General features: G+C 34.0%; 1 protein-coding gene across 1 annotated transcript in view; it reads right to left on the bottom strand.

The window, feature by feature from the left end:
- Window positions 1-3,806: 3,806 nt before the first annotated feature.
- Window positions 3,807-15,561, bottom strand: part of LOC117181520 (cleavage and polyadenylation specificity factor subunit 4) — a 34,477-nt gene continuing 22,722 nt past the window's right edge. Inside the window, exons 2-4 of the mRNA XM_033374287.1 lie at window positions 14,871-15,074; window positions 14,588-14,777; window positions 3,807-4,334 (exon numbers count right to left, since the gene is read on the bottom strand). Of these exons, the coding sequence (XP_033230178.1) occupies window positions 3,965-4,334; window positions 14,588-14,777; window positions 14,871-15,074 (764 nt within the window). The 3' untranslated portion in view covers window positions 3,807-3,964. The remainder of the gene's footprint in view (window positions 4,335-14,587; window positions 14,778-14,870; window positions 15,075-15,561) is intronic.

Genomic DNA, 15,561 nt, shown 5'->3' with positions numbered 1-15,561 from the left:
TTTTTTGTTTTACTGCCTACCGCTGGTGCCATTCTTCGGCTCCTAGTTCTGAATGCTTGGATGGCACCTGGTCACGAGTCAAAGAAAGGGACCAGCGGTCGGCAGTAAAAAAAACGCCCCCCTCCCTACTTACTGTCACTTGTTTTTAAACCAAAAAAATGTCTAAAAATATCGCGATTTTCACAAAAAAGAAGACTAACACATCCTTCCGGGTGATTGAAAATAAATACAGAGCCTGTGCATTCCAGTTTGCAGTTTGAATCGCTTTAATATCTATATTAGAACTGAAGATAATATAGTTGCACAATTTTGTACTTTTAAGCAACAATTTTTATTATTTTTTTAATTTCTCAACTGCAACTGGTTCACAACAGTTTTCCTCATACTCATGAATTTTTTCAAATTTTTTCCATCGCCCCTTGTATAAGAAATAATGCTGTAAACTTGTCTGTTCTTAAATGTACCCAAAAATCCTTAATTTTTCTACATTTTTCAGTCTGTTAAGCACAAAAATTTTTTTTACATAAACATCTTCAAGCTCATTAACGTAGAACACTTCCAGCTTTTAAATGACTATTTTTTTGTTGCGCTTGCATTTTTTTTTACCGAGTTGTTAAGCTTCAAAGGCAGATGCCTATAGGTTTCTCGCCGATAGTAGACACATACACCCTAAATCTTTATTACTTGAGAGTTGAGGTTTTATTGTTGTGCCACTACCGTTACGGTCAATTTGTATTTCGATTCACCAACAAAATTGACTTTGCACGGTGTATTGGACTCGCCATAAAGGCTTAAACTTTTAACTTATTGGCGAACAAGTGAAATCATTATTTTGTCTCCATTTTTCAAACCATTTTTTTATGGTAAATTTTTTAGCATTTTAGTTCTTTTCCAGATTCATTCTGAGAGGTTTAAAATACATTCGGTGCACATTTGACTTCACAAAAACTTAGCAAAAGCATTCAGTAAATCTGCAAATATAGCAATTTTGGTAGAATTCTTGTTGTACAATTGTTACATAATATTTCTGAAATATGAAAATTTGACAAAATCCATCTTGAAATCTCGGAGAAGAAATAACTTAATGATTGAATAATTTGCTTCATAACTTCTTACGAAAGTATTTAACTTGAAAAATAAGTAATATTTTTACGTGTTCAACTCCATTCCAGTCGCTCATGAGTATAGATTTTAAGAGAATGTTGAACCCTTAGTTTTCTTTATTTAAATCGTGTTCAACTTCCGCAAGCACCTATGAAACTTAAAATCTCAAATAGATAAAAAAATTGGATTAATTTTTGAAAAATGACATGGTTTTACTTCGTCAAATTTTACTTGAAGAGAAAATAGTGCTGTCCATACATATAATCGGTAGCGTTTAATTTACTTTTGAAGAAAGAAAAACATTTTTTCCATTCTTCTCTAAAATTATGAAATTTGGAAATTGCATTATTAGATAAGTTTTTTTTTTGCAGCCGATATATTTCATTTAATATTTTTTATCTTGAAACATTTTTATGTATAGGGATTTACTTTTTTTGCTTATAAAAAATGCCTTGAAAAATGCATAGTTTGAGAGGGAAAAAACTCCTTTTATCTTCAGAAAAGATAAACACTGCTCACAAAAAGGGCATCAGATAAAAAGGTACAATTTTTTCCTTCAAGGAACAATTTGTAGAGGTAAGAAATTGAAGTTTTGTCAAACTTTAAAACCATTGGAAACGAGCAGGCGGCGCTCAATGTTTATGTTTCTATCCCCCCGAAAGCAGTCCAAGGCCATTTGAAGGCAACCCCCGACACTTGACTGAAAGCGGGAGTTTGGTGTAATTGTTTCCTTAAAATGTATAAATGAGAAGGTAATCAGTCTTATGGATGAAAAGTGGTTTTTGAATGGACACCCTAATGTGTTGGCTTGCAAAAAAGTACGCCTTAACAATAAACTGGTGCATATTGTGTGATAAGACTTAGCAACGCTTCTGGTAATCTTAAGTTTCAACGGCGCGGATAATTATAGTTAGCGTTAAAAAAATTATCGTTTAGAATTCATTAAGAGTCATCTATAACAAAATCAGTTGATGCTTATTCAATGTAATTATAATCAACGAAAAAAAAACCTTTGTACCTAGATAAAGTAGAAAATGCATTTTCTACAGATAAGGTTATAAAAAAGGCACGCGAAATTAATAATTAAAATACAGTCTATCTTTCGCAAGATATTTTAAACTCCAGACCAATAACCTTTCGACTACGCGCTTCTTTGAAATAAAAGACACTTAAAGACACCTACGGTCACATTGACCCTATCGATTTTTGACATTACTCTGTTAAATATATTAAACCAATTTTAGCAAAAAAATTTGGGCCATTTAAAATGACTAAGCTTAAGGCAATATTCCCGCTTCGTTATGACCCAAGGTGTAGTCGAAAGGTTAAACTAAATCGCAAGTTTTGTAGTCTTAAAATAATTGGTATGTGTGTATAAATTTTACACTCTAGTGGCGGCATGTTCATTCATTGTAAGGCAGGGAAAAGTTTACTGTAATACACTTTACGCGTATTTTACTGGAGTAGTATTTTCTGTAACCCAAATCGGACAACTCTTAACAGATCATGAATTGTCAGGTTCGGCATGCGTTTTCAAACGTTAACAAAGAAAACAATTTTCAACGAAAACTATTATATAACTCTCGGTCTTCGTCTGATTAAATTTTTCTAGTGACCAATTCGATTTGTGCAGTACGTGTAACTAATGTCTTGCTTCCAGTCTGCAACCAGGCTTTGAAAAATAGTTGACGTTTTATATGAATTAGAAGTCATTTTTTTGGGAAAAATATAAATGCATTTTATAGAGAAAATCAGCGATTTTCCCAAGTCTGGTTTCAGAAAAGAAGGAAGGCATTAGGTCTGCATTCTGTACCCGAATTTGAATATTATTAAATATATTAAATATTATAATTGGTAGTGTGCAACGAAATTTTATGATAAAATGTAACTGACAAGTTAAAACTTGTGTTTTAAAAAAGATATCTGAGGGATCATGGGGTTTATTTTAATTGGTGTTCAATATTTTCTTGGATTTTATTATTTTCGTGTTTATGCTGGGACTTTTTTTATACTTTATTATATGTAAATATTTAAAAACAACTACTAGAAGGTGTAAAAACGGTTGGAATTTGGTTAGGATGTTGACTTCTCAGAAAAAGAATCATTATGTTTTGTCCTCAAAAATAAAAAAATAAAAAATACTAAACTTATTGTTCAGTGAGTTGAACAAAATGATCCAGGATATTTTTCTGGAGAGGTTAAATTGTTAGGGGAAAAAATAGAAGGTAGACGAGCTTGAAAATATTTAGTATTTGGAATGTGATTCAGATTGATGTATATAGATTGTTATAGATGCGATTTGTATTTTCTTTATTATCAACACGCTAATTGTCTTTGCCAATTATTTCTCTTAATGAGTATTCAGAAGGATCTTACGCGTTTTTCAACGAGTAAAACGAATAAGCCACAGTATTGCAATTTATCTCAACTGCAATATTTGCTCTGCTGTATTTTAAATTTTGCGCGACAACTTATGTTCTTTGTCGCATAAAAAATGAAACTATAACTCTTAAATTTAATTACACCGTATAATTTTTTCATTCTTTCTACATCATGTGACGAGGAGCTAGAACTTTATAGTGAAAGTAAATATCTTTCTTGAACAAAACCAAGATTAATATTGAAATTTATAATAAAAAGTCGATGTGGATATAGACAAGTTCATAGCGATACATAAGTTGTTAAAAGAAAAACACCAAACGAATGAGAGAACTTTACCTTTATTTTACAGTCCTTTAAGTTTCTAGTAAAACCTAGAGACGTTATGATCGTTCGCATGATCTTAGTTTTACTTTATGATAACATTTACATGTAAATTAAATTTAAGAATTAAAAAAAGTATATAAAACTATTTACAATATTATCTCCTATCTCCCACTCCACTATTGCCTGCAGCGTTCGCAGCTCCAGCATGACTTAAAAAGGCGAGATGTCCCTTGGGACATTTGTTGGCATAGTGTCCTTTGGTGCCGCATTTATAGCACGTGACCTCTTCAAGTGGTTTTTGTGGACCTCTAGGTGACGGTCCATTACCGTGCATGGGACCGTGGTGATGAGAGTGAAGACCGCCATCCATATCTTGCCTAACCTGCGCTTCTCTCATGTCCGGTGGCATTTTGTTGCAATATATTGCTTTGTGACCACTTTCCCCACAAAAGTGGCATGTGATCATAACTTTCTTGCCTTCCTTGGGCTGCATATCTTGGATTGCTGGCAGCTCAAAGCGTGGGCTGAAAATTATATAAGAATTAATTGCTTTGGTTCTAAATTTTTTTCCGCAATAATAAATATTTTCTGCTGAAACTTTGGGAAATGAATATGTAATTAGATATTCTATTCGTAAAGAACATGAAAACGGTCATGCACGTCACCATTTATCAAAGTTAATGCGAAAAATATTTATTATTGTGGAGAACAATCAACAGAAACTGACTGGCATAGCTGATACATGGTAAGCATTACATGCCCTTCACGTCTACTCAGAACCAAGTTTCACTTAAAAGAGCCGGTTAAAGTTTGTCCCCTAGAAATTATGTTTTAAGGATATCTTCTGAATATTTTTACCGAATATGAAGAAAATCGTTAGGCCCCCCTTCATAAAAAAAACTCGATATTTGTTGTTCTTTGATCAAGTTATATGGTTTGTTCTAAAGGAACAAGTCACAAGTTAAGGGCAAACACCACGCTAGCGGCAGAAACAAAACCCTAACTTTGACGATTTATTTTGGTAGTATGAAAAAAGTAATAGGATTTATTATTATAGGGCTTGTTTAACAAATAATAAAGTATGACAAAAATTTTTACACTTTAAATTATAATATGGCTACGTACTTTCACAGAGAATGTAACTCTGAAGCTACTGTCAAAATTTTACATCGAGCCATGCAATGGTGTTCAAGTAATACGTCCTCCCAGTTTGAAAACAGTTGTTTCGAGAAAAAAGCGTTTAAAGTTTTTATGAGCAATTAAATCTTTGAATTTTTTTATCTCAAATCTGCGATACGTGCATCATATCCAACTGTATATTGTTATTATGATCCTAAAGTATTATTTGCGCCAAAAGAACAAAATCGACTTCCAAAGTCCTAGGGTGGTGTTACCTCTTTCAAAAACCTTTGATTTTGCGTCTAAAAAAGGTTCCTATTTAATTAATATTTATTGACTTTACGTTCCCTTGCAGGTTTCGAAACACGTGTGAAAGACATCATTTTTTTCAATTCGACCTTTCTGGTGCACTTAACGAGGAAGGTTAACAAAGCAACAAAATTGAAGTAGATTAAATTACAAGTAACTTTTAGACTAAAAAAAATTGATTCTAGCTTTATAGAACAGAAGTTAGTCTCTTATGTCGGCCTTTTTTTAACTTTATATAGATAAAATTTTACATTAAAAACTTACTTTTTATATATTGAATCATGACAGTTCACGAAGTTCTTAAACTCTGGTGCATGGGAAAGCAAATCGTGATAAGTTCAGGTTTTAAACCATTATTAGAGAAAATGTACAAAAAAGGAGATAAAACGCACAAATCATGCCTGCGTTACATAACGATAACTTAATCTACTTAACTTATACCCTTACAACTTGCATACAGGATATACAGGGGGTAAATAAAATGCACCAGAAATTAAAATTTGTAGGAAAACTGATGTTTTTCACACATTTCCCAAAATCAAAAAGGGAGTGAAAAGTAAATCAGTACTGACCACATAGGAACTTGTTCCAAACGCAAAATTAAATGTTTCTGGCAGAGAAAAATTATCTTATTAGTTGTACTTATCGACAAAAAGACATAAATTGATCAAAAAGCAGCAAATATCAAGTTATTATAAAAGGGGACATAACGATTTTTTTTCATACACGGTAAAAATAATCAGAAGACATACAGAGAACTTAATTTTTAGGGTACAAACTTCAGCCTGCTCTTTTAAGTGAAGCTTGGTGCTGAAGAGACGTGCCCTAACGTTCAATACTGAATGCTTTCAATTTAAAATAATATAATTTTGTCATCCCAGTGACTCACGACTTAGCAGAACAATCATAGATTTCTCATACCACGATGTAAAAAACCGGTCTTAAATTTTGACGAATAAGGAAAGAAATATTTATTAATGAGGATGATAGTAAGGTAGATGTCCCAGCAAACATTGGCGCCACAGTGAATGGTACGTTTACCTTATCCTACATTCAATATTATATATTTTTAAAACAATTATTGAAATAAAGTTTCAAAACATATTTTAATATTTACTGATGGGTATTCATTTGATCCGTTCGGCATTTGTACTAAACCAAATTTTTCTTAAAAATTCCTTAGATTTGTGGGCGATGAAAAAACAATCGATAGATGGTATCGCACATATGAATCCGGTGAAAAACATTGTACAAATATACTATCAGACGTCTGCTGAACGGCATAAAGGCAAATGTGTTTTTATGTGTGAACTACTAATTCCAACTTACAATTAAGTCCGTCAAGCAGACGGAGTCAATGAATCAGTTTTTATAACTTTCAAAAATTGTTACATTTTATTTGACTACCAGGTGTACTCATTTCCATGGAAAGTAGTTATTTCTGAAGAGGACTGTCTACGTACAGTCGAATCGTAATACCTCCTATGTACTGAGAATTTCTCAGGCATCATTTTAAACAAACTTCACCAGGTAACAACAAGGACTTATTTTAATTATCACCTTTGAATATTTAAAATGCATAAATGACAGTGCTGAAAGAGCAGTTAAACTTGCAACTGATTTTCACTAATAAGTAACGAAAGACGAAAGACAATATCAAGTATTACTTCAAAATGTTGAGAGAAACAGGGAAAAAATGCCCGATGTCAGAAAGAAGACTTTCATCAATTTTCAAAGACAAAATTAGAAGAGCAACCTCCCTTATTTTTATGAATCTTGATTATTTCTAATTGTGGCCCAAAATAAAAAACCATCAAAAATGTCCTGTCCGTCCCGTGTCCCCAGTACCAGTTTTCTCGGATTTTATCTACATTAAACTACTATTACCGTTATTTATCTCTCTGCAACCTAAATTGTATCATTAGTATGAATTATAATATAAAACTTACATTTTGTAACTTTAATTCTTGTTTAATTGATTATTACAAAAATTTTCAAAGTTGTCCTTCGTTTTCATGTCCTGTCGGTCCAACGCATATTTAATTGGTTTTCATATAAGAAAAAGTATTAAAATCAATGTAAATTTGGGTGAGATTTGTTACACGGATAGTTTAAAATCAATTTCGCCCGTAGATAATTAATTAGTCAATATGGCTTTTCAAAAAATTAGTTGAACTGCACTCTCAGACAATTACATATCTTGCCGGTCCCGCAGAAAACTTCTCAATTATATGAGAAATATCGAAAAATAAGTTCAGATTTGGATTCAAAAATTTGTAGACATTATTAATAAATTTATAAGCTTATATTTTAAACGCACAAACATGAAATATTATTTAATTTTTTCGTGCGCGAGATGTCCTGTCGGTTCCAGTTGCGAGTTTCGAGGTTAGTCGTACTCTCAGTGTCGGAACGCGGAGTGTTAACATTCCTAATTAATTAAGAAATAAAAATTGAGCAATGGAGAAATAAAAACGGTTATTACTTTTATTATTATTATGTCCAGTCAGTATCCCTTTTATAAGTATCATACATATAATCACGATTTTCGACTGATATCTAGATATACAAGTATACAATTTATCAGAATAAAAATAATCATTTTCATTTCTTATCTACAATTTTATTGTTATTTTTAAAATAGTGAGTCAACAACTTAAGTAGTGACTGTAGCAGGAAATGAGTCAACTTAGGGAGGGGTAGAGGAAGAGAGGATCGCTGGTGTGCGCTCATGGCGAAGGTGTGGCGTAGCGTAAAAGAAATTTGGTGTGGGGCGCAATGTCCAATTTAACTTCAGCTTCAAAATATAGTCGAATTGTTTACTATTTATTTCTGGTGTTAGACATTTCTTAAAACACCCTCTATTGCAAAATCCTGACAAGTTTGGTAATCTGTGGACACATGGTGACGAACTAAGAAACTTATCATCTGAAGTGATTTTGGTTCTTTTGAATAATATATTTCTATCATTTTACAATCAGAAGTGGGATGTTTTTCCAACTTTCAATATGGCGTAACTTGTGGTGTAAACTATTAAAAGATTGAACGGTGTATGGTGAACTGAAGGTTCAGGTGAATTAGAGACCCAGGAAAAGTTCAGGTGTGGAGTCAGTGGCGGCGGCTTTGATTTTTTAGAACGGTGAAAACAATAACCTAAAAGGGAAAAACACATACCAGGATATTCCAAGGTACGCACGGTGTAAATAATGAGTGCCTCATAAAATTCGGCGGATAGACTTATAAATTCAAGCGATAGAGAATATGGCGACGGTGATTTTGGTGATAGGGGCAGTCGGAGCAGTAATCTAGTCAAAAATGCGACGCGAAGTCAAGAACTCAGATCGAAACACAAAGCAAATAATTTTGAACAAAATCAAGGTCGTGAAACACGCAATCATAGTTTTTCAGTAAACAATGATAGACATAGAACGTAATATATGTCGATGCCTGCGAGTGAGTGGGAACAATTCGAGCTCGAGCGTAGTAACTGGCTGGCAGGTTTCGATAATGTGGAACGTGACTCGCCAGCTGATCGAAGCCAATATCATACTGCGAATCATTTATACCTTGAAAAACGTTCACGAACCGGAGAGGCTAGCGAACCGGGATCGTACAATGTACAATGATATTCAACTAATCACGGGCCTGAACAAAATATTTCGGCGGTGGGGCTTGAAAATCATTATCAATATCAGACTTCGAACAGGTTTCGCGGACAATCGATGCCGTATTCGCGCATGCGTCATGAAGATCACCGAATGACAGGTAGCGTGATACCAAACGAAAATCGAGAATCTGGTATCGTGTATACGAAAATGAAGGCGGTGCGTACAAAATGTATTATTATAAAGATATGGAGAATGCAGGGATCGTATCAGACACGAAATCACGCTATGCTGGTCCAGACATGCTGGTCAAGAAAAAGAATGGAGAAAAGCGCATGGTGATCGATTTTCGAGCATCGAACACTCAAAGCATTAAGCAAAGTGTCCCATTACCTGACGTGGACGAACAACTAGGATACCTAGCTGGGAGCAAGATATACGCAACCTTGGATCTTGCACATGGATATTTAGAAGTCCCTCTAGCACCAGAAGATCGGGAGAAAACAGCGTTTGTCACACCGGATGGTACTGGCGAGCTAAATACAATGATTTTTGTCCTGATTAACTCACCATACGAATTTGGTTGATTAATGAACAAGGTCTTGGGAGGTCTGAAAAATAAGGTAGCCTTGGCGTACGTGGATGATATTATCATCCCAGCAAGGAATTTCTAAGACCTGATGGAGCAACTACACACAATACTTGAGGCATTGGAGAAGGCGGGGCTCACATTGAATCCAGCTAAATGCTTATTTGGCGCACTAGAGGTGTTCTATCTCGGTCATTGAATTTCTGCAGATGGAATACGACCGGGTCTGCAAAAGCTAGACGCAATATGCGATGTTCTAGAACCACGCAGTGTGCATGATGTGCGAAGATTTATTGGACACACTGGATTCTTTCGACGGTTTGTTCCTAGATTTGCGGTAAAAAGTGAACCTTTGACACGCTTCACTCAGGTGGGAGTTCTTTATCAGTGGACGGGGAAGGAAAAACAAGCATTCGAGGATCTAAAGAAAAACCTGCTTGTGGATCCTGTGCTGGCACTTTATAATCCTACATTTTTGGCACAGAGTAGCACACTGATGCAAACGCGAGTGGTCTTAGCAGTATTCTAATGCAGAAGGGATCAGATGGCTTGTTTCAGATTATGTACGCGTTGAGAAAACAAATGATACCTGCCGAGAAGATGTATCACTCTACGAAGCTGGAATTGATGGCCGTAGTATGGACGGATCATCAGGCATTAGTTTATATGAATGCCAACGCCACGAAGAATCCACAAATTTCAAGATGGTCGGAATTAATCCAGGAATATACTTTTAAAATGAGACATAGACCTGGAACGAAAATGGAGTATGCAGATGCGCTCAGTCGAACCCCGTTTGGGGATCCTATTGACACCTGGAGGACGGCTCATACATCGTAATTGAAAGTTTGGCGACGAAAATGAGAGTGATGAGGATGGGAACATAAAGCAAGAAGTTGTCAGCGATCATGATAAAAAAAGTCTGACACAAAATTCTCAAAGAAGAAAATGAATCAGATCATGCAGATGAAGAAATGACTAGAGTTGCAGAGAAGACATCCACGGGGCCGCAAGGAAATCGACGAGAGTCCATAATCCGGAATGGACGACCACCAAAATACTTAAAGGATTATGTACTGTAGTATTAGATAGGAACAAGCACCAGCGTTAAAGTTCAAGATGTATGAAACAGTTTAGATTATAAAAGGTTTTAATTATATTTCTTACTTAAATTACATTGAGGACAATCAAAAGTCGGATGGCCGGATCTGTTAGCTTATATTTTATTGTTATTTTAAAAATAGTGAGTCAACAACTTAAGTAGTGACTATAACAGGAAATGAGTCAATTTGGAGAGGGATAGAGGAAGAGAGGATCGCTGGCGTGCGTTCATGGCGAAGGTGTGGCGTGACGTAAAAGAAAATTGGTGCAGGGCCCAATGTCCAATTTAACTTCAACTTTAAAATATAGTCCAATTGTTTACTATTTATTTCTGATGTTTGAAATTTCTTAAAACACTCTATTGCAAAATCCTGATAAGTTTGGTAACCTGTGGACACGTGGTGACAAACTAAGAAACTTATTATCTGAAGTGATTTTTATCCCTTTCATTAATATATCTCTACCTTTTCACATCATTATTCTTTGCGATAGTAAGGCAATGAATGATTCTTGTCTAGATCATATTATTATACTCGATTTTGTGTCAAGAATTGATATCTTTATTATAGCCAGTAGTTACCTTCAGAAGCAAATAAATAACAATGATATGGGTACTTCCCCATTATTGGGAAACTGGCCTGTACAAAATTGTCCGAGCATTTTTTTTCAAATCAAGAAAAAATCTGGTCTAAGGTGGAGATAATGGTTTGTTTGAACGTAAACTGCAAACAGCCGCATAAATTTTGCAGTAGTTTAGGATTTATTAACAATTTTGTGAAAAGTCGTGACAGGGGACTGTCTTTGTGAAGTGAAAACTACATGTTATTACTGATCAACTATTTTCATTGTTTTCTATGTTAGAAAAATGTCCTGTAATAAGAAACGTTTGAAAATTAGCGTCGAGGATTAAACCGTTGGAACCACGTACATTTTAGACACATAATAATACAAACTATTCAGAATAATTATTAGCCTACATAATATCAGTCACATTTTTTGTAAAGGAACATAAATTTTCTAATAAACCTTGCCTTAAATTATTTCTCAAACATATTTTTAGGGAACCTTAATTTATAAAATATTCTATCCCCTTTCATTAACAAGTTGGGTTTACGTAACTTCTCTACAATTTCTGTCTTAGCTACGTCAGAGAGATCCTTGTGATCCAACATAATCATTTGTTTATAAGTTACATAACTATTCGTAGATTCATTTTCACATTCAAAATCTGTTTAAACATCTTCGACTGTGAGTTTGGTGTTCTCTTGACATGTGAAGCCTCCTATTTTGAAATGTTCGCACGTATCAGAATCGCAGAAGCAGCTCAAACTTCTCATTGTTAGTATTGCTAAACAAACTTTTCCAGTCATTTAATGAACTTTGAGGGTGCCATTGCAAGTCTTTGCGTTAAATACTTCTCATTGTCTTAATAGCTTCATGGTCAATAATCCTTATAATAATTCGAGGGCACTTTTCCTGAATCACTCTTACGAATTTTTTCATAGATTATTTATCGACGTAAACTAATGTAGCAACATTTTTTTATATTTGGAAGTTGTTTTGATAGCTTCGTAGCCAAGATATGAAACATGGGTTTGTTGCAACATTAGGCTACGGGTCCATCAGTGCTTGAAAAATGAAGACACGTGATATCGGGGGCAATGCTTTCAAAATGGGTAGCAAATGTACCAAAATAGCACTTGTGGAATGAGATGTGTTTAAGAATGATGTGCTATAGTTAGTCATATTTTCTAAGTAGACTATAACAGTGTGAAGACTAATTTGAACGAGATAACCTCCAAAATGAACGATTTGAATTTCTTGAGATGTATTTGCTGGCATAATTTTGAGAAAAATCCATATGTATATTAAAGCATCATCATTACGAATGTTTTTCTTTAGAGTATTTATTACATTAAACTGGTAAACAATGTTTCTTTCGCGGAACAAAAATGTATCTAAATCCTTTTTCAGTTTTTCTATGAGTTGACGTGGCTGGACTATCAACGTCTTTTTCAGATATTTAGTTAATTGAAATTAACCAAATTAATTGAAATTCAAGGGTTTGTTGTCAAAATTTTTGTTAGCAGGAGTTTTATTGATACACTTTTGACACTGTCTGGATAAGCAGTGTTCACTGTACCGATGACAGGATATATCATTCAGCAGTTTCTGATAGCTATTTATAGCCATTCTCTCTTTCTTTGTAAGATTGACTTCCTTGTTAAGCGTTTTTTATTTGTAGGATGCATTGCTGCTCATCAGGTCCCTTGGAAATAATTATTTTGTCAGACTCTGGTAGTTCCACCAGTTCCCTGCCTCATTCTGTGACAGGAGACTGACGCCAGGGAACAGAGAATTTCCACAAACATCGATACTATCACAAATACTACTAAATTATTATTAATTGACTTGCAGGAATATACCTTGAGCATATAAAATACCAAAAGCCGTTAATTAAATTTGTTAAATAAAGTATAAATTTACTCGCCAGGTAACTGTCTCAACAGCCGGCTGAAGCACTTGTTTCAGCGGTAACGTCAAGAAATAACCTAACAGAATGGCCCATGAACACTATCTTTTGTATATCAGAACAAACTTCACGTTGAAAACGTTTCATTTAACGCAAAAAGTCTTTTGTTGAACATAGAACGAATATAATAATTTTTAAGTCGAACCAGGGGACTGTCTGCAAAGACTGAGGGACAAAATTAAGCTCAAGTTTTAAAATATTTAATATTAAATTTTAAAAATATGTGCACAGTAATTTATCTTTCATTACCACAACATTTAACAATTATAATATAAATGACATTTTTCTTTTAATTGATTGTGAAATCTTTAGCTTCGATTGTGATTCTTAGCTTATGACATGCCAGGGGACTGATTTTTGATGTACTTAAAAGGAGATTACAAAATGTGTATTCTTAATTTTGACGGTTTACGCAGTGTTTTATTGAGAACGATTAATAACCTTTTATTTTTAATATCAATTTACAAGAAACCGTTTTATTTTATATGTTTAATTTTCCCGGGATACTGATTTTCCCAATAGTAGAGAAGTACCCATATAAACATGAAAACAATTTATATGGTATTAATAAATTCGAATTTTAAAAATCTACAAGTTTTGATGCATTAAAAGGCTGAATTGTTTAAATTTTTTTCTATTGGGTCGAAATAACCAGGGGCATCCCCAAAACACGTATAGAAGAGAAACTGAATGTTCAAGCACTTATGGGTTAAGCCCAACAGAGGCTACCTGTGAATATTAAATTACCTTTATTTGGAGATTATGTAATTTAATAGGCTTCGAAATATAATGTATTAAATTTTGAAGTTCGCCAATAATCTGGTTCACATACTTAATATTTATGCGATGTTAAAAAATCGGACATGCATTTACATCCGTAAATAAAGCTGTCGAGATAAAAAATACTAAGAACTTAATATGGGATTGCTCCATAGTTTGTGAAGATAAAAAATACTAGGAACTTAATATGGGATTGCTCCATAGTTTGTGTGTGATTATTAGAATAAAGGCCTCGCTAAAGGCTAAATGCTTTGAAACTGTATAATTTCGAATAATTTATTTTGAAACATGTAATGACTAATTTTGAAATAAACTTATTTAAATGACAAGTCTTTCGGTTTGCAATAGTACATTATTGAACGTTTGAACTTAAAATGATGAACTTTAAATGTTTTCGTTTTTAATCCTAAAGGCTTCGCATTCAGAAAAGTTCCAACTCGAATGCTCTAAATGTAAAGTTGATTTTTTAAATTGGGTCTTTTTTTCTCAGACTTTAATATTCACCCTCACTATTGTATAAATTTGTTCCTTAAAATGATTGAAAATGGCTTATTTTCTACATTTGTTATGTTTTAGAATATTCTTGATTCGAATAATAGAAAATATCAAAGGGGCGTTATTAATTTACATTTTCTCAATTATTTGGTTTTCAATTCTACATTATATTCTTTTCCCCACATTTTTGTCAATTTCAAAAAGTTGAATGTATGCAGAGATATAGAAACTTTGAAATATACTTACTGCATAAATTTACAAGTTCCTCCGTCAGGGCAAAATCCGGCTAGATAAGCCATGCAAAGGACTCGCCTAACGTGCCGATGTCGACACAGTGGACCATGCCTGCAAAATCCTCGGTCATACCAGGGACAATCGCGGACTTTTGTTTCTGGGTCAATGTGTAGGAATGGACATTCTTTGTTATGGCACGCATCTGAAAATATTGTAAGTAACGATATTTATTTCCTTGAAAATAGAAACATTGAGCAGTCAGCTCTTGCTATAAGAAAAAATAAAGAAAACTTACTGAAGCGAGAGTAGAAATAGCATTCTGGCATTTTGGTCATGTCATACTCGTGTAAAAATTCACATTGATCCCCTTTTTTACAAAGTCCACGTAGCCAATGTTTACATACAATAGTTCTATCACCTCGAACATGTCTGAATGGACATGAAGCACCTTTAACGCAAGTACCTCTTGGGTAAAACTGACATACCGCGGCGATGGATTCTAAAATGTTAAAAGGACATTTATGATCAAATTCACAAAATACTTTAATAAGGCCTATGATAATTTTATAAGTTATTTTCATAGGATTATTAACTGCATATTGTATATTTCTGAGAAATTAATGCATACAAAATGAAAGAATAAGGTTTCGAAAAGAAACTACAACTTTGATTTTGTTGAGGCCTTATGACCATGAAAACTGGCGAAAATGATATTTTCTAGATCAAAAATTTTAAAAAAATCTGCTTTGAGCAGTTTACAAAATATTATCTTAAAAACTATTGGTACGAGATAAAAAGGTTTCAACTCGGGTTTGAAACAAATATATGTCTTTATGCTGAATATAGATACACCAAACTCTAGCTTTCAGTCACCCCGTTCTCAGCCTTTCTAGAACTGCTGGCTCACGCAGTTTCTCGGCGGAGCAGGGCGAGAGCAGTTGCGACCTTGTCTCTCTCTCTCTCTCTCTCTCTCTCTCTCTCTCTCT

Source organism: Belonocnema kinseyi, chromosome 10 (assembly GCF_010883055.1).
Source record: "Belonocnema kinseyi isolate 2016_QV_RU_SX_M_011 chromosome 10, B_treatae_v1, whole genome shotgun sequence".
In the NCBI taxonomy this organism is placed as follows: Eukaryota; Metazoa; Arthropoda; class Insecta; order Hymenoptera; family Cynipidae; genus Belonocnema; species Belonocnema kinseyi.
The sequence above is the reverse complement of the archived record's forward strand: the minus strand, read 5'-3'. Positions and strand labels throughout refer to the sequence as shown.